At 37.6% G+C, this 24,822-nt stretch overlaps 1 protein-coding gene across 2 annotated transcripts in view; it reads right to left on the reverse strand.

The window, feature by feature from the left end:
- The window catches only part of LOC149804325 (WD repeat-containing and planar cell polarity effector protein fritz homolog), a 98,834-nt gene that overhangs the window by 40,441 nt on the left and 33,571 nt on the right, over nt 1-24,822 (reverse strand). For both annotated transcript variants that reach the window (XM_089938815.1, XM_089938823.1), the window contains exons 8-12: nt 21,938-22,038; nt 9,657-9,719; nt 4,631-4,730; nt 4,095-4,131; nt 3,366-3,436 (exon numbers count right to left, since the gene is read on the reverse strand). In XM_089938815.1, the coding sequence (XP_089794941.1) occupies nt 3,366-3,436; nt 4,095-4,131; nt 4,631-4,730; nt 9,657-9,719; nt 21,938-22,038 (372 nt within the window). The remainder of the gene's footprint in view (nt 1-3,365; nt 3,437-4,094; nt 4,132-4,630; nt 4,731-9,656; nt 9,720-21,937; nt 22,039-24,822) is intronic.

Here is a 24,822-nt window from a genome sequence, read left to right on the forward strand (position 1 = left end):
ACTCTGTAAATGTTTGGGTGGCAGGATGTACACATCAGAGTGATTTTTAACCTATGGGTTTCATAGTTAGGGTTTTCATATATTTAAAAGAAGTTTAAATGCAGATTATCAATTTACCTTTGTAAACAAACATAAATTAAATTGAAATTCATTTAAATACACATGTATTAATCTCATTCTAGGTAAAAGTTTTAAAAGACACCAGTATGTGCACATCTGAAAACTTAATAGAAGAAGCATGAACGCCTTGAAATGTAAAGCTATTATTATTTAGCTGTCTATGAAAGCTTATTTTCTATTATTTGTTATTATTTAGAAGTCTATGAATGCTTATTTTCTATTATTTGTTATTATTTAGAAGTCTATGAAAGCTTATTTTCCATTATTTGTTATTATTTAGAAGTCTATGACAGTCTGTGAATATGAAATCTGATGCTCCATTATATATTTTCTTGAGTTCTACTTGCTGCATGGTAATTATATCAATAAATAATGATGAAGTTATGCCCCTTGTTTTCTCAATGTTTGTTTAATATGTGCATCATCAATTTTTGGACATGAATTTGATTAACCCTGATCAATATCCATCCCCAGGGGTCATTAAAATGATCCTATAATTTTTATATCCCTGTTTTAGAACTGGAACAATATGTTAAAAGCATATGTGGACCTAGTTTTTCACATTAATTCTAACACTGTCAACCAACATGTTCATGGTGATTCACTGATATGTATCCATCAAAGTCTCCTCAAGTATCTACAAGAATAAATTTATATGATCTGCCCCTCCTCTAGTTTTCACCATTTCACAGATCAACTCATGCCAGTACATTTGCTACAGAAAATACATTAGGATTTTAGAATGCAATACAAAATCCATATGAGTTTTAAAATATAAAAGGTATACACATTTTATCTTAATTAAATGCTGAGGCAGTTATTTCTTTGTTAATAATATAAAATAAAAACGTTCAACAAAACCCTAGCCTAGTTGTTGAAGTACTTACACTGCAGATATGAGTTCCTGGATTTCTAATCCATCACAACACAGTTTAAAGATCTGTAAGTGTTTGCCCATATTCTTACTGAGTGCCATGATTCACTTCACCTAACAGACAACTGCCCATAGTCTTACTGAATGTCATGATTCACTTCACCTAACAGACAACTGCCCATATTCTTACTGAGTGCCATGATTCACTTCACCTAACAGACAACTGCCCATATTCTTACTGAATGCCATGATTCACTTCACCTAACAGACAACTGCCCATAGTCTTACTGAATGTCATGATTCACTTCACCTAACAGACAGCTGCCATATTCTTATTGAGTGCCATGATTCACTTCACCTAACTGACAACTGCCCATATTCTTACTGAATGCCATGATTCACTTCACCAAACAGACAACTGCCCATAGTCTTACTGAATGTCATGATTCACTTCACCTAACAGACAACTGCCCATATTCTTACTGAGTGCCATGATTCACTTCACCTAACTGACAACTGCCCATATTCTTACTGAACGCCATGATTCACTTCACCTAACAGACAACTGCCCATATTCTTACTGAGTGCCATGATTCACTTCACCTAACAGACAACTGCCCATATTCTTACTGAGTGCCATGATTTACTTCACCTAACAGACAACTGCCCATATTCTTACTGAATGCCATGATTCACTTCACCTAACAGACAACTGCCCATAGTCTTACTGAGTGCCATGATTCACTTCACCTAACAGACAACTGCCCATAGTCTTACTGAGTGCCATGATTCACTTCACCTAACAGAAAACTGCCCATAGTCTTACTGAGTGCCATGATTCACTTCACCTAACAGACAACTGCCCATAGTCTTATTCAGTGCCATGATTCACTTCATCTAACAGACAACTGCCCATAGTCTTATTGAGTGCCATGATTCACTTCATCTAACATACAACTGCCCATATTCTTATTGAGTGCCATGATTCACTTCACCTAACAGACAACTGCCCATAGTCTTATTGAGTGCCATGATTCACTTCATCTAACATACAACTGCCCATATTCTTATTGAGTGCCATGATTCACTTCACCTAACAGACAACTGCCCATAGTCTTATTGAGTGCCATGATTCACTTCATCTAACAGACAACTGCCCATAGTCTTATTCAGTGCCATGATTCACTTCATCTAACAGACAACTGCCCATAGTCTTATTGAGTGCCATGATTCACTTCACTTAACAGACAATTGCCCATAGTCTTATTGAGTGCCATGATTCACTTCACCTAACAGACAACTGCCCATATTCTTACTGAGTGCCATGATTCACTTCAACTAACAGACAACTGCCCATAGTCTTATTGAGTGCCATAATTCACTTCACCTAACAGACAACTGCCCATATTCTTACTGAGTGCCATGATTCACTTCACCTAACAGACAACTGCCCATAGTCTTACTGAATGCCATGATTCACTTCACCTAACAGACAACTGCCCATAGTCTTATTGAGTGCCATGATTCACTTCACCTAACAGACAACTGCCCATAGTCTTATTGAGTGCCATGATTCACTTCACCTAACAGACAACTGCCCATAGTCTTATTGAGTGCCATGATTCACTTCACCTAACAGACAACTACCCATATTCTTACTGAGTGCCATGATTCACTTCACCTAACAGACAACTGCCCATAGTCTTACTGAGTGCCATGATTCACTTCACCTAACAGACAACTGCCCATTGTCTTATTGAGTGCCATGATTCACTTCACCTAACAGACAACTGCCCATAGTCTTATTGAGTGCCATGATTCACTTCACCTAACAGACAACTGCCCATAGTCTTATTGAGTGCCATGATTCACTTCACCTATCAGACAACTGCCCATAGTCTTATTGAGTGCCATGATTCACTTCACCTATCAGACAACTGCCCATAGTCTTATTGAGTGCCATGATTCACTTCACCTATCAGACAACTGCCCATAGTCTTATTGAGTGCCATGATTCACTTCACCTATCAGACAACTGCAGCACATATACATAATGAGTTCTTCAAAAAGGATTCTCACTATAGGATATCTTAGGTAGCATAGTTAGCTTTGAATTAAAATAAAAAAAACAATAAAAAATATTCATATTCACTTAAACAAGTTTATGCTGATAGAGATAAAACATAATTTTTTATGTTGATAGAGATAAAACATAATTTTTTATGTTGACAGAGATAAAACATAATTTTTTATGTTGATAGAGATAAAACATAATTTATTCAGTGATGTGAAATGGAAATAACAGTGATTTATTTATTTTTACCAAGGTGCCATCAGCACAGCCTAATAACAGTGATTTATTTATTTTTACCAAGGTGCCATCAGCACAGCCTAATAACAGTTTATCTTCACTTGGACTCCAACGTTGACAGCACAGATGACCTGTAAAAGTCAATTTTTAAAAAATCATTTGTGATTCAGAATAATTTTTCTGATGATAATGCTGTTGCAGTTGCTACTGATACAGTTTCATGAAAAGTAGGTCACAGAAGAAGTTTTAACTGAAATCAACTGATTAAGTTTGTTACAGATTTTCAGAGTACATGTACTTTCTATTTAAAGTATGTAGATCAATAGTAAAAATAATAACAACAACAACAATAATAATAATAAATTATTTATTAATTATAAATTAACATACATTATTATTATTATTACTATTAATTATTATTATTATTATTAATCAAACTTGGGTATTTCAAATACTTAATACGGAGAGTTATTGCAAAATACTTAAAACAGAAAGTACTCTGTAAATCTGCAACAAATACAATCAACTGATTTCAGTTAAAAAGGTTACTGTGACCTACTTTTCATGAAACTTTCTGAAAATTACATGACTGAATACTATAAGCAAATAGAGATGAGTAATGTAAATACAATTGATATTAACTACTGCAAATAAACAAATATATTAGAATATAATAATGCTGAACAGATTGCATTTTCTTTTAATTACAGTTTCAGTTTTGATCTGGAAAGTTCTGAACTAAAACAGCATGATCCTAATTGATAAATGTTAACATTGAATAATACTTACTCTTAAGGGGTATGTTAGTAACAGCTGTTCTTTTAATCTGAAAAATGACACAAAATACCATCATTTACTTAAATTTATAGCAAATCAAACTTTATAAACTAACAGTTAAGTGATAATTTTTATGTATTTAATGTTCTCTCACTAACATAAACAAGCATACAAAAAAGACGATATCATTATCTATAAGAAATGAGTCAAGAGGTTTTAATTGTTAAGGAATTAAACTTTTCATCAAAACAATATGACTCTGGTTTACATGTTAGGAATCCAGACCATTTACAAATAGTGGTGATGATTAGAGATAAGTTCATTTTCTATGGACTCACTGAGACAGCTAACTTGGGCTGGCCTGTTTGGGTATCAAACCTACATCCCCAAGATTATGAGTCCAATAATTTACCAACTAAACTACTTCAGCTCCCTTCAAAGGCAACAGAAGATAAATTAATCTTAACTACTGATAAGCATATGCCTGGACAATGAATTATTAAAAATATTGGTTGGACAGTGGAAGTTACTTCCAGTATTATTCATACCTTCTCGTGAATAATGTCATATACACAAGCTTTAGCAGTCATTTCCCCACCTGACACAAGGGCTTTCTCAACTGTATACAGCTTATCTGGGTACAGATTACTGAAATTACAATAAAAAGAACAAATCTACTTATACATTGTATATATATTGTATTTTTATTTATAACAAATTTTATTTTAGTAAATTAAAAAGATAATGGTGTCCAAACTATAATAATCATATTTGAAAAACGAAAACCCAAGATCATTTTCATCCAAAACAAATTTACTATTTATGTACCAAAATTGTCCATGACAAATTAGAGAGTAATCCAAAACTGTCTCTTAAGGGAGTCCACCTCTTATTTCTTAAGCTTGCACTATTTTGTTTTTAGTCAAAGAATATATATCTAGACTGCTTCAAGCAGTTGTGTTTACATACAATTAACTAACCCTAACCCTTCAAACAGTTATGTTCACATACAATTAACTAACCCTAACCCTTCATACAGTTATATTTACATACAATTAACTAACCCTAACCCTTCAAACAGTTATGTTTACATACAATTAACTAACCCTAACCCTTCAAACAGTTATGTTTACATAAAATTAACTAACCCTAACCCTTCAAACAGTTATGTTTACATACAATTAACTAACCCTAACCCTTCAAACAGTTATGTTTACACACAACTAACCCAAACCCTTCAGTTACGTTTACATACAATTAACTAACCCTAACCCTTCAGTTATGTTTACATACAATTAACTAACCCTAACCCTTCAAACAGTTATGTTTACATACAACTAACTCTAACCCTTCAAACAGTTAAGTTTACATACAATTAACTAACTCTTCAAACAGTTCTGTTTACATACAAATGACTAATCCTAACCCTTCAAACAGTAATGTTTACATACAACTGACTAACCCTAACCCTTTAAACAGTTCTGTTTACATACAACTGACTAACCCTAACCCTTCAGTTATGTTTACACACAATTAACTAACTCTAACCCTTCCAACAGTTATGTTTACACAGAATTAACTAACTCTAACCCTTCAAACAGTTATGTCTACATACAATTAACTAACCCTAACCCTTCAAACAGTTATGTTTACATACAATTTCTGATATTAGAAAATATCTAATTATGGAAGTAACATCCATTAACCCAGACACCACTATTCCTACATCTTTAAAGCCAATTAAACAAATGTAAATTAACAAATGGATCAAAAGAATCTTGGAGGCAACATTGATTAAGATACAATCTGAAAATTTGAAGTAGAGATAAATAAGTCTCCACTATACAATCTTGGTGACCTTACACAAACATTTTTATGGGGATAGGAGTCAAATTTAGCAAATATTTACAGCATACACATAAACCTGCCTAAAACAAACACCTATAGGCAGTGACTTAATCGACCACTAAAGTCCATTTGTTGCCTAACAGAGACTTATGCCTTTATTATCTTGGTATACAAGACACTTGTCACGGAATGGTGTAAATGTTGTTAAATAAATACATGTACTCGGGTTTCGTTTCTTTTCGCTGTACAATGATACCCAAGGGTGATTATATTATGGTCTATGTATTTCGAAATCGTGAGTACGATTCGTCCTATGCCACACGTGCAAGGTGCCTTCGATAAGGCAAAACGAAAATTCTAAAGGTATAAATATGTTACTGCATGTAAAGGACCTTTACAATACTAATGGTTTTGTCAGCAAGCGGCCTGCTTAAAGGATTCGCACAACTCCAGCTGTAGGGGTAGGTAATTTTTCGGTCTTAAGTGATAACTAGTGTATTACCATATTTACCTTTGCATGTTTGTTATATAGTTTCCTTTATACAGCATAATGCGTGCATTTCTTTTATTCTTGTTGCGACGTAGTACATGATTTATGTTGGTAATGTAAAGCTACATTTTTTTTATATAAAAGAATTCTTTACTATTGTCTTATCGAGCAGGGTTATGTTTACTATTGAACCTCTGTTTTGTAATTGCCGTAATAATATAATCTTTATAACTTACCATGTATAACATCCTTACGTTATGTCAGTATCAAGTTTAGTACACTGTGTCGGGTATATTTTCAGCTGTTTTTGATGGTAGGAATATCCGGGGTGTCCGGTGTTGTCTGAGAGTAGGAATGTCCGGGGTGTCCGGTGTTGTCCGAGTGTAGAAACGTCCGTTTGTCCAGAGCGTTTAAGGTGCCAGAGTGTCTAATGTCTAGCGTCCGGAGTGTCCAATGTCAAGAGTGACTAAGGTGACCCAGCTGTAGAGCCGTCAAAAGACCAGGGGGTCCGGAGGGTCTAATATTTCAAGTGTCCGGAGGGTCTAATGTTCAAGTGATCATAGTATTCCGAGGGTCTGGAGTCTATAGCAGTTGTGAAATTGATTCGGAGGAGCTGTGGAGCGGATATAGTGCACGGGTGATGGAGTGCATCTCCACACATGTATTTTATTAGCTGTATGCTAATTTTGGGTTAGTAAGACCCAGTGTATTATTCAGGACTGGAAGGATAGATTGTATATCCGTCCTTGTATTTAGTGACATAATTTCGCTACCTGAGCGAATACATTTTTTACTATGTGTAAAGACTTACATTGTTTACTATTTGAGTGAACTATATTCATCTTTCCATTACTGAATCATTTGTGAAATCATTTATCCTGTGTTTTAGTGTTACTGAACTAATTTATTTGTATATTTTTTCCATCTTTGAAACTGTGCGTTTTTTATGTTAAATAGATCCAATATTTGGATTACAAATATGCACACATCTTCATAATCCACTGCTCATATAAATCATCACATTAAACCATATATATCTGTGTCGTCAAAACGTGTTCTGTTGTTAATCTGAAATATCCCACCCGGTTATCTTGTTACAACACTAAAGAATTAGCTGTTTAACACAGGTGGTTGCTTAATACAAGTTACCATTTTATTTGAGAGTAATAAGAGGTTTAAGTCACTAAGACTGATATGTATGGAAAATAAAATAAATAAAACTTTGCATCGGCCACTATTTCTGGACAATTAAATTTAACCTGGTACATTCCTCAAGGGCTCTATGTTTATATACATTACCTCAATGATGTGCATAGCAAACAAGTAGTTCTACACTGAAGAAAGTTGAATTCTCAATCTTACGTCAAACAAATTTATTTACACTGACTTCTAACTGGGAATTGAATTCTCAATCTTATTACAAACAAAATTGTTTAGACTGACTTCTGAGAATTGAATTCTCAGTCTTACATCAAACAAATCTATTTACACTAACTTCTGAGAGTTGAATTCTCAGTCTTACATCAAACAAATCTATTTACACTAACTTCTGAGAGTTGAATTCTCAGTCTTACATCAAACAAATCTATTTACACTAACTTCTGAGAGTTGAATTCTCAATCTTATAACAAACAAATTTTATTTACATTGACTTCTAGAGTTTTATCCTCAAACTTACATCAAATAAATTTATTACACTGACTTCTAACTGAAAGCAAAGTACAGCAGGACTGATGACACCCTGATAGTAATGTTTTGGTAGATTAACAGAATCTATGGTGCAGTTTGCAATGAGGCAAGGACATTTCATTATTTGTCTCTCCATGAAGTTTTGCTAAGTGGGGAAACAAATAATGTAACACCAAGACTGGGATTTCTTTGTCTTGGTGCAAACCCCAATGCAGATTATTTTTCCCAACCAGTATTTTCCTTAAAAGTTAAAAGAACTTTTCATTTTTGCAATATAGTATAGCATATTCAACCCATACAGTATTCATCACTCTCCATTATTTCTTCACGTTTATCTGTAGGTCATTCGGTCTTACAATGTAGGTCATTTGGTTTTACAATGTAGGTCATGTGGTTTTACAATGTAGGTCATTTGGTTTTACAATGAAGGTCATTCGGTCTTACAATGTAGGTCATCGGTCTTACAATGTAGGTCAATCGGTTTTACAATGTAGGTCATTCAGTCTTACAATGTAGGTCATTCGGTTTACAATGTAGGTCATTGGTCTTACAATGTAGGTCATTTGGTTTTACAATGTAGGTCATTCGGTCTTACAATGTAGGTCATTCGGTTTTACAATGTAGGTCATTCGGTCTTACAATGTAGGTGATTCAGTTTTACAATGTAGGTCATCGGTCTTACAATGTAGGTCATTCAGTTTTACAATGTAGGTCATTCAGTCTTACAATGTAGGTCATTCGGTTTTACAATGTAGGTCATTCGGTCTTACAATGTAGGTCATTTGGTTTTACAATGTAGGTCATTCGGTCTTACAATGTAGGTCATTTGGTCTTACAATGTAGGTCATTCGGTTTTACAATGTAGGTCATTCGGTTGTTTACTTATGGCATAGCAATATAAATATGTTAATGAGGGCTGTAGGATGACCTGTCCATCCAAATGTTGTTTATGTATGGAACAGCAATATAAATATGTTAATGAGGGCTGTATCATGACCTGTCCATCCAAATGTTGTTTACATATGGCATAGCAATATAAATATGTTAATGAGGGCTGTATCATGACCTGTCCATCCAAATGCTGTTTACATATGGCATAGCAACATGTTAATGAGGTCTGTAGCATGACCTGTCCGTCCAAAGCGCACAATATTTACTCATCAGAGAATAACAAAACCTAAAATGTTTGATAGTATTTAAGTATTATCAAATTCAATAGATAGAAGTTATATGAAATTAACAATAAATAATTAATATTTACTACAATGAAACAACTCCATTGAGCCAAGCTGAAGACAACAATGGTAACATTCCTTGATTTAGTAGTTTCTAGCATGTGGATGCCATAACCAAGTCAACCTGACTGAGATGACCGGACTGAGATAAGAAAAGTAAGGTTAGCAAAAATAAAGCACAACTTCTCTGGTCCATGGGTGAGAAAATACAAATCTCAAAATATTTAGAAGCATATACTGTTGCCTACTCTCCTGTTGAAATATGATGCAATAAATAAAAGAACAAAGTGAATTATTTTTGTGGACGATTACCTGAACTCAGCAAATAAAGGATCACATTCTGTTCTTGTGAAGGTCAGAACATCAATATTGGGACTAAAAAGAGAAATCAATGATAAATGTATAATCTTAATGAAAATCAAAACAAATGAATAAAACTGTCTTAAAAATTAGGCTGCATATCATGATGAGCAAAAATCTAAAACAAAATTATATTTACAATTTCACTCAATTACTACACTATTACAAACAAAATTATATGTACAATGTTGCTCAATTACTACACTATTACAAACTAAATTATATTTACAGTGTTACTCAATTACTACACTATTGCAAACAAAATTATATTTACAGTGTTACTCAAATACTACACTATTACAAACAAAATTATATTTACAGTGTTACTCAATTACTACACTATTACAAACAAAATTATATTTACAGTGTTACTCAATTACTACACTATTACAAACAAAATTATATTTAGTGTTACTCAATTACTACACTATTACAAACAAAAAGATATGTACAATGTTACTCAATTACTACACTATTACAAACAAAATTATATTTACAATGTTACTTAATTACTACACGATTACAAACAAAAGCATATGTACAATGTTACACAATTACTCAAGTATTACCAATAAAATTATATTTACAATGTTACACAATAACTGCATTATTACAAACGAAATGGTCCATACAATTTTACTCAATTAAAGCATTATTACAAACAAAATTAAATGTACAATATTACTCAATTACTATATTATTACAAAGCAAATTTTTAGTAAATTGTGTTTCTCTCAGAATACTTACCCGATCACATTAAAGTTAGGGGATATAAGCCTGCTACCTCTCGAATCCAGCCCTACTAAAAGATGAAAATTCATCTTTTCGGTCTATCTCATATAGACCAAAGGGCAATAACTCTTGCCCCTTACCTTCCCTTGCCACTGCCAGGTGTCACTAGTTTTTTAAGCTGAGCGATATATATTACACGAGGATGCTCGCATAGCGGGGTGGTTGGGAGGGTTTTTAAGTAATGTGATAGGGTAAGTATTCTCAGAGAAACACAATTTACTAAAAATTTGCTTCCTCCTTCAAATACATTCCCCGATCACATTAACGTTAGGAGAATAAGTAATAGGAGGAGGGATGCTGAGCATCCTACCTCCACCCCGGGTACCTTCTAGGGAATGATGGCTGGATTCCCCATTTGAACGATAACCCGTTCTCCTAATTTCATCAGCAACACAGCCTAGGGTCACGTGATATGTGACCCCTATATACGGTTAAGATGACAGTTATTGAAATCTTCTTACCTACGAAATTTCACTGGCAAATCCAGCGAAGCTGATAGGCTGTGCTGATCATTTTAAATGGGTCTGGTGGTCATCTGGGCTGCCAACACCAGACCTACCAGATTCAAGGTTTGCCTCTGAGAAGCCAAATCTCTGAGATAAAAACTGGAGAAGGTTGACTCTGCATGCCAGCCAACAGCTTCTATTATATCTCAGATCGAAACATTGCGTTCAAATGCCAGGCTCGCCGAGATTGCTCTAATCTCATGAGCCGTAATCTTCATGAGGCGACTCTGATCTTGTGAGACCTCAGAGTACGCTGAGCGTATAACCCACTTCAGCCATAAAGCAAGGGCTTGAGGGGTGATATCCCGTTTACCAGCTTTGACCGGAAGAAAGAGGTACTTACGTGTGTCCCGACATGCCTCTGTGCGTTTTAAATAGTGCTTGAGTGCACGAACAGGATCTTGCATGGCTGCTGCTCTTGACTTATCTATGGAAGAGAGCGAGCGAATGACGATTCTTTGATTGCCAGTGGATGGTAACCTATTTTTGGCTACAAAGCCTGGTTGCGTCAGGAGGACCACCGAACCATCTGATCTGAACTGAAGAAAGTTCGGGTCACTGGAAAGGGCATGTAACTCGCTCACCCTGCATGCTGAAGCTAAGGTTATCAAGAAACATGTTTTGTATATGATAGTAGCTTTAATGAAGTGTGGGCTAAAAGTTCAAATTTGTCTGAATTGAGCCATGTTAAAACCCAGGACAGATTCCATTTTGGAAACAGGGTGAGGGATTTTGGTCGATTGAAATCAAATTTGGCTAAAAGATCTGATAGATCTTTGTTATGCCCAATATCACATCTACCATGATGGCGGAATGTGTCTGATATCTAGCGATAGCCTTTGATAGTAATTGGGGCCAACTGTTTCTCCTTGAAAAGCCAGAGAAAAAAGTCGGCCAGTTGAGGGATTGAGACACTCAAAGGGACGATGTTATTGATATGGCACCAGTCCCTGAAAACACGCCACTTTCCCTCGTAAGCTTTCAGAGTGGAGGGCCTTCTTGCTCTTGAGATTCTCTCCACAATCGAAGGTTTAAATTGTTTGTCTCGCAAGGCTGCCTGGACAAGAGCCAAGTGTGAAGAAGAAGACGGTCCGGGCAGGGGTGGAACACCTGTAACCGCGGTTGTTTGAGAAGATTTGGGCTGGTTGGAATCTTCCTGGGTAGATCTATCGCTAGATCGAGTAGATCGGTGACCCAGGACTTGTTCCATCTGAGAAGGGCAATCAGAATCATCCGACAGTTCTGACCCATTAACCTCTGGATTATTTTCGGTACCAAAACTGGGGGAGGGTAGGCGAATGCCCACAACCCCTCCCAGCTGATTGACAGAGCATCCATGGCCCAAGCCTCTGGGTCTGGAACCGGAGAGATGAAGGTGGGCAACTTGCGATTCCACCTTGTCGCAAAAAGATCGATCACTGGACGCCCCCAAAGTGTGCAAATCCAAAGAAAGACTGATTGATGGAGTGACCATTCTGTGTGAATGACTTGACCTTTCCTGGATAGAGTGTCAGCCAAGACATTGAGTCTGCCGGGAATGTGTCTGATTTGTACGTTGATGTGGAGGTTGTCGCACCAACATAGAAACTGCCAGATCAGAATGCACAGGTCTGGTGATTTGATGCCCCCTTGTTTGAGGAGGTAAGTCACCACCACAGAGTTGTCTGACATAATGAGGACAGTTTTTCCTGAGAGTTGATCCTTCCAGAAATGAAAGGCATTGATGACAGCCCTCATTTCTAAAAAGGTTGATGTGGAGAGGCCTCTCCCCTGGCTCCCACATACCGCTGACTATAGCAAAGGCAGGCAACAGGTGGGCACCCCAACTGTAGGTACTGGCGTTGGTACATACCGTTATCTCCGCTTGGCGCATCTTCAGAGGAATCCCCATGGACAGCCATCCGGGGTTGTGCCACTGACGCAGAAACGATCATATCTCGGGTGTGATCATTATTGTTTGATTAAGGGGACTTGAAAAGGGGCGCCACTGTGCCAGTAACATCATTTCTAAGGGACGCATAAAAAGACGGCCAAGCGGGATCATGTCCACCACCGCATTGAATAATCAGAGGAGTTGCAAGAATTCTCTCACTGAAATCCACGTCCTGTTGGAAATGGACTCGATGAGTTCGATGATCCGGATTATGCGAACACGAGGAAGCCGTACCAGATTCAGATCGGTGAGAAACTCCATACCCAGATGGACAAAATGCTGGGATGGACAGAGATCGGACTTTTTCCAGTTCACGAGAAAGCCGAGATGATCTAAAAGCACTAAAAGATCATTTCTGCCTTTGAGCAGAACAGGACTTACCATATGTTTCTGGAAGATGTCGTCCAAGTACACTGCCGTCCCTGTAGATGAAGTTGAGCGGAACAGGGTGACGACGCAATCTATAACCTTGGTAAAAGCCCAAGGGCTGATGTTGAGGTCAAAGGGTAGGACCTGGAACTGATAAACCACGTCGCGGTAAGTGAATCGGAGAAATTTCCGTGATGCGGGGTGGATAGAAACGTGAAAATATGCGCCAGTCATATCTAGACTGATGGCATACTCGTCCCGCCGGATGGAAAGACGGATTGATCTCGCCATTTCCAACTTGAATTTCGGTGGTAAAATGTATTGGTTGAGGCGACTCAGGTCGATGATTGGCCTCAACTTGCCGTTTGCCTTCTGGATAAGAAACAGCCTGGAATAAAACTCCGGCGATTGCGTTTTTTTCACAATCTCCACCGCCCATTTTTCTATGAGCGACCGTATCTCCTGTTGTAGAAAGGTATCCTTCTCCCGATTGGACGGTATGTCTGTGAAGAGGGGAGAGGAGGACAGGGAAGGGGGTTGGATAAATGAAATCCGAAGTCCCTCCGAAATGACCTGGATCACCCAATCATTCTGAGGAAAAAAAGGTGGTCCAGTGGTCCTGAAATTGCAGGAGGCGGCCGCCCACAGGTAGGCTGTCCGCGGGTGGTGGAGAGGGTATGTCAATTTTTAGAGTTAGGAGGCTTGAAGACGGAGAAACTTTGTTTCTTACTGCCTCTGTATGGTTGCCTCCTAGCTTGATTAGACTGTTGTCTCCTGGCATTGGGTTGGGATCTATACTGCACATTTGATTGTAAGGATCCCTTGTCCCTGGTCCACCAATCATCCCGCTGTGGCAGGGGCTGATTTTTTCTAAACGCCTGCGAGGGTTGGGCGGCAAGTTGGAGGAACAGTTCTTGAGCTGCCCGCTTCCGAACTTCTTCAATTTTTCCTCCAAAGAGTAAGGCGACGCAAACGGAGTCATCCGTAAAGCCAGAGTATGATGGGGCTTGAGCGACGTGGACCGCAGACATGCATCACATCATATCAGGTCTAAGTTGGCAGAAGCAGTCAATGCATTAGCCATAGAATGGTGAGCTGCCCTGTTAATAACTCTAGCAATCCGGGCCGTTGCTTCCCAAGCGTGGTCATTGTCAGATTTTTCTGCAAGTCGGAAAATGGCTAATGAAGCCAAGTCTAACATTGAAGACGTAGTGACTACGTTCCGGACTAGCTTTGACGTGGCATGGAACACATTTTTGTCCACTTTGTAAAACAGTGGAGCGGACATGTGAGCTGCTGCCATATTTTTGTCCAGGGCCGGAAGATCCGTACTGAAGGCGTCTGAATGAGTTTTGTACCAGCGACACAAGAACGTCGCTGGTACTTGGCTTTCTGAAAAGAACGCCTTAGCATTCCCTGGATCACCTATTCGTCCTGATAGACGATCATTGATCTCCTTAATTTTTGCTGACTGGGGAAGGAGCTGGAAGGACAGCGTCTCTTCCTCCCCGTCAAGATCTACAGATGCCTTAACTTTGTAATCTTGAGTGGCGGTAGGAGGTGGAGGGCATTCTCAAGTTGCCAACACCCTATAAATTTCTTCCACTGCTGCCTTGAAGCCAAACTCAGTCCGTTCCATGGTTGGATCTGTGTATGGCTGATTTGCAGGAGTTTCCTCACACTCACTATGTGCCGAGTAGTGTTCTGTAATAGCTTGCATTTCTGGATAGAGCATACCAGGTGGCATAGATGATGCGATTCTGTCATCATTAACACTGTCACTAACTCTCCCTTGTGGATAAGCCATGAACATATGGATGGCCGGCCCTGCCGGCTGGTTTGTCTGGCTTGTGGTCGGTCTGAATGTTGGCGACGGTATCACCGGTACCGGCTGCTATCACCGGTACTGGCTGCTCCAATGGCCTGGCTGGACAGACAGATTTCTCACTAAAATCTCTGCCATAGTAACGGTATGTTGCCGGCGGTACAGCTTATGGACGGATTTATCACTAAAATCCCCGCAAGTCATGTTTGGTCGGACCGTTTTAGCAATAGGGTCCCCATGCTGGGACAGTTGGACGGCCGGTGACATAGAGGTTGTATAAAGATATGGATCTGATGGATCCAGTAAAAACCCCATGCGTCCTGACTTACAGGCCCGAAGGCCATGCTCGGACATGCGGGGGGACTTACGCCCACTGGGCAGCCTAAAATTGGGGGAACATTCCCCCAAAGAGTCAGAAAAAGCTGTGGAAGCGAGCAAGGGAAATAAGGGTAATATCTGGCCTGATGTCAATAGCTGCGTCATCGTTTCCTGGACCAAATGACGCATCTGTTCAAAGTTGGACTATTGTACCCTGTCAACATTATTTTCCTCCATTGCTGCTGATGTTACTGTGGCTGACGGTTGCAAACAACGAACTTTAGGTGGAGGGGGGACCCCAACGTCCCCCACAAGGCTCGCAATGTAGGCTGTTTTCGGATATATACTGAGGACATCAATGCTATCTTTCTTCGACTTATTCCGTCTATCCCTCCCTTTTGCTGCCTTCTGGACTACATCAGCCCATGTTTGCTCTATCCAAGTATTACACACGCTGCATGGTATAGATGATGTACACTTGGTACATACAATACAAGAGTCATGGTTGTCTTCTTTTGCTTTGAACTTTTTGCATTTTATGCATTTGGTTGACATTTCTACTGAAACGACACAAGAAAGGAAACAAAGCACAAATTAGCAATTCAGCATGTTATTAATTCGCTAATACCACAACTGTTACTAGCAGAGTAAGCGAAATTAGTCAGTGTCGCGTTAACTCTTAACTGACAACATGAGTTCCGCAATAGCGTGTGTAACATGGTCTTCAGTAAACGAAATCCGTAAGGGTGACAAAGTCACTCAATTTTGAAAAAAATTGTTAAAATAATGTATACAACCTGTAGAAGAATGATTGTCCAACGCAATAAATCCAAATTTAACTTCGGATGGTCCAATTTAACGCTAAGATGGCTTGGATTGTTTGGAGGTATAATGTACGTGTTATCCGTACAAGCGAAGCTTAAAAACTAGTGACACCTGGCGGTGGCAAGGGGAGGTAAGGGGCAAGAGTTATTGCCCTTTGGTCTATATGAGATAGACCAAAAAGACGAATTTTCGTCTTTTAGTAGGGCTGGATTCGAGAGGTAGCAGGCTTATATCCCCTAACATTAATGTGATCGGGGAACGTATTTGAAGGAGAAACAAATTTATATGTTCAATGTTATTCAATTACTACAATACAAACAAAATTATATGTACAATGTTACTCAATTACTATATTAAAACAAACAAATTTATATGTTCAATGTTACTCAATTACTGTTATTACAAACATATGTTATCTATAATGCTACTAAAATACTAAATTATTACAAACAACAAAATGATACGTAGAATGTTACTCAGTTACTTTGTTATTACAAAAATTTGTTATGTACATATAATGTTGCTCAATTACTTTGTTGTTACAAACAAATGTTATGTATGATGTTACTCAATTACTACATTATTACAAAGAAAATGAATGTACAATGTTACTCAATTACTACATTACAAAGAAAATAATACGTACGATGCTACTCAATTACTATGTTATTACAACAAAATGTTATGCTACATACAATGTTACTCAATTATTGTTATTACAACAAAATTATAAGTACGTGTACAATATTACTCAATTACTACAATATTACAAACAAAATTATAAGTACATGTACAATGTTACTCAATTACTATGTTATTACAAACATAATATTACATATAATGTACCTCTTCAAGAAACCAGATACAAACTGTACGTAGTGTGTGTATCAGAGTTCCTAAAATGCCTGCATTTGACTGCCCAAACCCTGAGCAATTGGAGATGTCATAGGATATCCCATATATCATTATATTACACTGTCTTTCATTTCTTTATCCATTAAACTGTCAAGAAACCCTAACAAAGTAACATTTGAAACTCACTATGTCAAGTTTACAGACTTTTTCTTTGTCAGACAATCAACAAATATGTCACTGTCTAAGCTCATCCAAAGGTGATTAGGTCTAATTAATACAGTTTCTCTGTTGAACAATTAAGAGTGTTGTCAACAACTAAGCTAGTTACTGTTCAACTGTCTCAATGATATACTGCTTACAGTTCAAAAGGGAGAGAGAGAGTGTTACGTGTTTAGGATCTTACAAAACATAACAGAAAAGAGTAAAGACAACAAGCTTTGTAAAATTTAACAAATAATTTATTTCCCTAGAAAAACTAGGTAAAAATGAGAAAAAGAACTTATGGTTTATGAATCAAATCCAAAATTAATCCAAGAATTAAAAAATAAAAATACATTTTATAAAAAAGTCCTAAGTGAATCTGAGTTCAAGTCCCAATGAAATCCAAAATAGAAGGAGATGACATCTGTTGCAACCTTCAAAGTGATGTTGTGTCAACAGTTCCTTGCTGAATCACAGAAAAAATTAATCCAGTTTTGAATTCTAAATAAATTTTAATGAATGTCTTTGTTCAAGAATTCTGTATGAGCTCTTATATATTTTCAGGGAAAATAATTACTTGTATTCCATAAAATAAAATTTCAACTCAAACTGGTCACATGAAAACATCTTTAAGTGTCAATGGTTAATAGCCAAACTGCCCAAATTCTATCCAGAAAACAGTTATACACTAATTTAAGACCCAAAACAGATTCCTGTATGAAGGTCACAGTCACCCTTCCAGAACAAAATAGAAGCTTTTTACATGCCTAACATCACATACTCCCAGTATTGCCATAACTGAAATCATTGGTTCTTACTCTGAGAAAGAATAATAATAACAAACATTAACAAAGTTGTTTACAAGAACCCTTTCTGGTTCTGAATCAAGGTCAGCAACTAGATACAGTGTTTCTATATTATAATAGTCAGGTCAAACAGAAATAAACTGAGTTTCTGAAAAAAATGTCAAATCCAGTAGACAAAGTTACCTTATAATAGCATGTAATGGAATAAAAACAAATTTAAAACTAACAAAAAAATATATAAATTGCATATACATAACACTTCCCTCATAAAATAAAAAGAAAGATTTGCATAATAAATCTTTCTCTTTACCATAGATTAATTATATATGAGGTTTAAAAAGAATGATCTAACATTTGTGGAGCACGCTGCACTGAATACCGTGATACCATGTAATATTGGTGAAAGCTAAAAATAAGGATAACAAATTGGTGACATTCCTTGATAAAATATCCAAAAACGCTGATGAAGCAATGTGTACCTTGTTCAGACCTAAAGATCACACTGCAAAGGAGAACTTATCCATTGACAAATTAAATTCAATCAACAAGCTTACACAGTTAAGTGACACTGTCATCACCACAAAGTTGTATCTGGAGATTAATGCCTGTTCTGAATTCATTAGCATTATATCTACAATGTTGGAAACCATAATCTTGACAAGATAAGAGCAAGGACTGCCATGGGAATAAATGTTGACAAATAAGCTGACCCTGCAATACAGAAGCACTTGATTCTACACCTTCCACATGTAACAGAAGGTAAATTACATACTTCATATACAAAATGTATCAACTTACCAGAAACTGCTTTTATCATTACATAAAAACTCCTTGCATATCTAATGGATTACATATAACAAATATCTATGGCATGGGATTGGATGGTGCACCAATGATGCTTGTGAACCAGGTAGGTGTATTGCATTTTCTTAAGGAAACTTACCCTTATTTATTTGAAATGTACTGTCTGCCCCTTAGACTCTCACTCATGTGCATAGATGCCACAAAGTAAGTGTCATAGGTCACTTAGAAGGCATCCTTAACTCATATCAACTTAAAGTGGTCCCCAACTCATCTTTTTGAACTGCAAGTCTTGCAAACAAACACTGACAGCCTGGAGTTGACCATCCCGAGTTTCACCAACTATGCTGACTGTCTATAGGGGATGCCTTAAACATTGTTTGACCATCAATTGTGTCCATCCTGTTGACTAACAGATATTATGGCAACATAACATGGCAGCCAACAAATTTATGTCTTTTTATGCATTTTCTTTGTGATGTCTTGGGAAAAATAGACACCATTAATCTGTGTCTGCAGACAAGAGACCTGCTGTATGCTACCATGAAAGAAACATGTTCATCGATTTTTACATCAATGAAAGCTGAGTAACACTCTATTTTTAGCTCCTTCACAATGAATTTCTTAGTGACAGGCACAAGTTGTCACTTCGAAGGGAGACAACTGAACTGTTTATCAAGTCATTGACTTGCCAATAAAAGCAGTACAGTATGTATGAATTATTCACTGCGATGTACACAATAAATTTTTAGAAAATGACATTTTTCAAGCATTTTCCTGAAAATGTTAGTGACATGACAGTGATCACATGCACACACTGATAATTCAATATGGTCAACCAAGAAAGAAGTGAAGAAGAAGAAGTGGGTGATTCTCAAGTACGTTGTGTACAACAATTACAGACAACTGTCTGCAGCTGAACATTAATTTAAATGAAAGGACAGTACCTGGATGTGATTCACTGATGAGAAATTCACAGGTACTTGATGTGTCAAGAGGGATTATGAGCACAAATTTTATGCCAGAATTTATTAAAATAAAACTGCAGTGTATGCTGAGCGTTGACACTCTTAATGAACTTATGAGACAAAATTGTTGTTGCTTATATAAAAGACTTCAGTTCAAAGCTGGCAGACTGGAAGTGGAAGGGAAATCAAAACAGATATTGGTAGAAACAAAACAAAGCAAATACTTTCACCGAACTAAGGTACTTTAAGCAGATTTACCATGGTTTTTCTGAAGAAAAAAAATATAATGGTTACCATACACTTTGGGTCAAAATGTGAGAAAGTTTAAGAGATTAATGCAACTTAGCTCCCCTTGTCTAAGATGCCAGTTCATAGCAGGGCTTTTAATGCATAATGGGTTGCTCAAGGGTATGACCCCTTTATATCATGGAAGGATAGAGTCCAGAAACCTTCTGTGCCCAAGTCTACCATGCCTACCAACATGGTCACACGCCCAAGTCTACCATGTCTACCAACATGGTCACACACCCAAGTCTACCAACATGGTCACACGCCCAAGTCTACCATGCCTACCAACATGGTCACACGCCCAAGTCTACCATGTCTACCAACATGGTCACACGCCCAAGTCTACCATGCCTACCAACATGGTCACACGCCCAAGTCTACCATGTCCACCAACATGGTCACACGCCCAAGTCTACCATGCCTACCAACATGGTCACATGCCCAAGTCTACCATGTCTACCAACATGGTCACATACCCAAGTCTACCAACATGGTCACACGCCCAAGTCTACCATGCCTACCAACATGGTCACACGCCCAAGTCTACCATGCCTACCAACATGGTCACACACCCAAGTCTACCAACATGGTCACACGCCCAAGTCTACCATGTCTACCAACATGGTCACACGCCCAAGTCTATCATGCCTACCAACATGGTCACATGCCCAAGTCTACCATGCCTACCAACATGGTCACACACCCAAGTCTACCAACATGGTCACACGCCCAAGTCTATCATGCCTACCAACATGGTCACACGCCCAAGTCTATCATGTCTACCAACATGGTCACACGCCCAAGTCTACCATGTCTACCAACATGGTCACACGCCCAAGTCTATCATGCCTACCAACATGGTCACACGCCCAAGTCTACCATGCCTACCAACATGGTCACACACCCAAGTCTACCAACATGGTCACACGCCCAAGTCTATCATGCCTACCAACATGGTCACATGCCCAAGTCTACCATGCCTACCAACATGGTCATACACCCAAGTCTACCATGTCTACCAACATGGTCACACGCCCAAGTCTACCATGCCTACCAACATGGTCACATGCCCAAGTCTACCATGCCTACCAACATGGTCACACGCCCAAGTCTACCATGCCTACCAACATGGTCACACGCCCAAGTCTACCATGCCTACCAACATGGTCACACGCCCAAGTCTACCATGTCTACCAACATGGTCATACACCCAAGTCTACCATGCCTACCAACATGGTCACACGCCCAAGTCTACCATGCCTACCAACATGGTCACACACCCAAGTCTACCAACATGGTCACACACCCAAGTCTACCATGTCCACCAACATGGTCACATGCCCAAGTCTACCATGTCCACCAACATGGTCACACGCCCAAGTCTACCATGCCTACCAACATGGTCACACACCCAAGTCTACCAACATGGTCACACACCCAAGTCTACCATGTCCACCAACATGGTCACATGCCCAAGTCTACCATGCCTACCAACATGGTCACATGCCCTCTCCAATACAAAAGATCAAGATGATATTCCATGACTAAAATGGATATTCATCATGTGCATTAAAACATTTGCGTTGTAGGAGTCTTCTTTGTATTTCTTGTAAAACTATTATTCAAGAGGTACAGTTTGCAATGCAAAATTAATAAACCACTAATGCTATGTATAAAAACAAAATCTAGAAATTATGTTACATAAGCTGCATATTAAATTCTGAAAGATATGTACAGGTTACTAACCCATGAATGGAGAGTATGACGAGATTGGCCCTTTCTTTGTCTGTTGTCATTGGCGACCAGGGCATGGCTTCTTCACTCAAAATTGGCCACCATAGCAATACCTGGTAACAAAATAAATAATGTAGATCAATATCAGGCAATTTAATAAAACTATCAGAAAATGAATTAGATTTGTATTGGTAAAATACATGCCCCTTCTACACACAAAAAAGTCTAAACCCATAAAGTTAAAAACCTATGAAAATGTTCAAAATTGCAATAATTGCAAAACAAGCTGGTTCTCTGTATGAGTGAGTGTGTGTGTAATTTGGATTTTTAATATTAGCTTTAACAATTTTTCAGTCATATCGCTTTGATGTCCGCAGTGTGGCAGTTGATAGTGATGTCTAGCACTAGGGCATCATGCCACAGACATATAGCATCATGTCCAAGCTAGTCACATTATCCTAACACCAGGCTTACCAGTCCTAACACTAATCTATTAATGCTGAGCACCAAGTGAGGCAGCTGCTAGTACCAACTTAAAATAGGGGTTCAAACATGTGATCTCCTGCATCCAAGGCAAATTCTCAAACCACTTAGGTCACTGGAATGGTCATTTTCTGTATGATAAACACATAACTGCACAGATCACCCCATCTTTGATATTTGTTGTAAAACTGTGCTAATGTGACAAAAATATATGTGGTTACTAATTTTAAAATCATTTTTCAATTATTTCTATTTTTTGGTTTTGATTATGCAACTTTTATTTATGGACTGTCCCTGTCAAACATTTTCTCTTGACTTTTACATTCAGTGTCTGTTTTGTGGATATAAGTTGCTTCTTCCAATGATGAAAAAGCTGGAGTAACTCAAGTACTGAGAAATTGTTTGCTATGTTACAGTGAATCATGATTTTTATGGCCTCATGTTATTATGTTAATGTTTTGTTATAAACTGTGCTATAAAGCATATGTTATTTTTTGGGGTTTGATTTTAAATAGGGCTCTTACATGTACAAGAATATGCCTTTACTTTTCCTTTTGTTGTCAATACTTGTCTAGCTAATATGTGGACATTATGTTGGCTACATGCATAAGTGGTCACAATTATGCACTTGGACTTGTTATAGAACTGAAAGTCTAAGGAAAACTAATACAGTAGTAATGCAGATAATGGTCTGACTGCCATAAAATATTATATTTTTTGTGTCCCTTTAAATTACAAAATAATTCAACAGTATATTATTCTAGTTTCATATCAGAAGATGTTTTACTATACCTACTGTATTCATCTACATACAGAATGTGTTCAATTGCTAACCAATGAGAACATCCACTGCCTTTATGTGTTCAATTGCTAACCAATGAGAACATCCACTGCCTTTATGTGTTCAATTGCTTACCAATGAGAACATCCGCTGCCTTTTCTGTGTTCAATTGCTTACCAATGAGAACATCCGCTGCCTTTTCTGTGTTCAACTGCTTACCAATGAGAACATCCACTGCCTTTATGTGTTCAATTGCTTACCAATGAGAACATCCACTGCCTTTATGTGTTCAAGTGCTTACCAATGAGAACATCCGCTGCCTTTTCTGTGTTCAACTGCTTACCAATGAGAACATCCACTGCCTTTATGTGTTCAATTGCTTACCAATGAGAACATCCACTGCCTTTTCTGTGTTCAATTGCTTACCAATGAGAACATTCACTGCCTTTTCTGTGTTCATTTGCTTACCAATGAGAACATACACTGCCTTTTCTATGTTTGATTGCTAACCAATAAGACCATCCACTGCCTTTTCTGTGTTCAATTGCTAACCAATGAGAACATCCACTGCCTTTATGTGTTCAATTGCTTACCAATGAGAACATACATTGCCTTTTCTGTGTTCAATTGCTAACCAATAAGACCATCCACTGCCTTTATATGTTCAATTGCTAACCAATGAGAACATCCACTGCCTTTTCTGTCAAATGTTAGAAGAAGATTCCTGATACAAATAGTGACCATTTTGAACTGTCTCAAGTCCATTGTCATTATATCATAATAACTTCCCTAAAGTCACAATGACTTAATGATGTGTCATCACTATAGAAATATTTGCAAAAGTTTCAGGCTATTGAAACTGAATAATTTCTTCAATTTTTTCATTAAAAACATGCCGGAATAACAATAAAATTTAAAGCGTAGGTATTCCAATATTGATTGCTGAAACATTGTTTACCATTATTTTCATTCTAGAATGATCAATTCTTCTAGGCATTTGTCTTACCTAAGTTGAAAGCCATTTATAAAGTTTGGTACAATTTTGTAATGTACAGCTAATGCGACTGTGCAAAAACCATTTCTTTTTTCAGTAGCAGTGACTTTTATCTTTAGACCTTTTGACCATTAAATTGATAGGCTTCTTCCTTACTCAAAGTGCTTGCCATCAAAAAAAGTTTGGTCCAGGTCTGTTGTGCACAACTAAGGCTATTGTCTGGAAGCCATCCACAATGTTTGGTATGGTCCATGGTAGAAAACTTAAATGAAATAAGTAACAAATGGACGGACAGAAAATATCATAACATAATATACAAAATAAGTTTAATTATATCTTGTTAGCTTACAGCAGAATGGATTCTTGCTTGAAAGATAATGAAAATTAAGTGTAGGTAAGTTTGAAGATAGTGAGAAATATCTTTGTAACTTCATCTGTCTGAAGTTTGCCTGAAATGCCATCACTCAATCAGAGTGATCAATAAAGCATTTTCCATACCCTCATATGATAGTGATTTCAAGATGCAATGTAAGAGTCTGACTGAATGAGATTAATGTTCTCACACAAATAGCATACACCTGTCAGACCTCCCAGGATATTATCTAATGGTATACAAGCTGGGTCAGTGCTATTCACAGT

The sequence above is a fragment of the Sinohyriopsis cumingii genome, chromosome 2, assembly GCF_028554795.1.
Source record: "Sinohyriopsis cumingii isolate HCF-2022 chromosome 2, ASM2855479v2, whole genome shotgun sequence".
Classification (NCBI taxonomy): Eukaryota; Metazoa; Mollusca; class Bivalvia; order Unionida; family Unionidae; genus Sinohyriopsis; species Sinohyriopsis cumingii.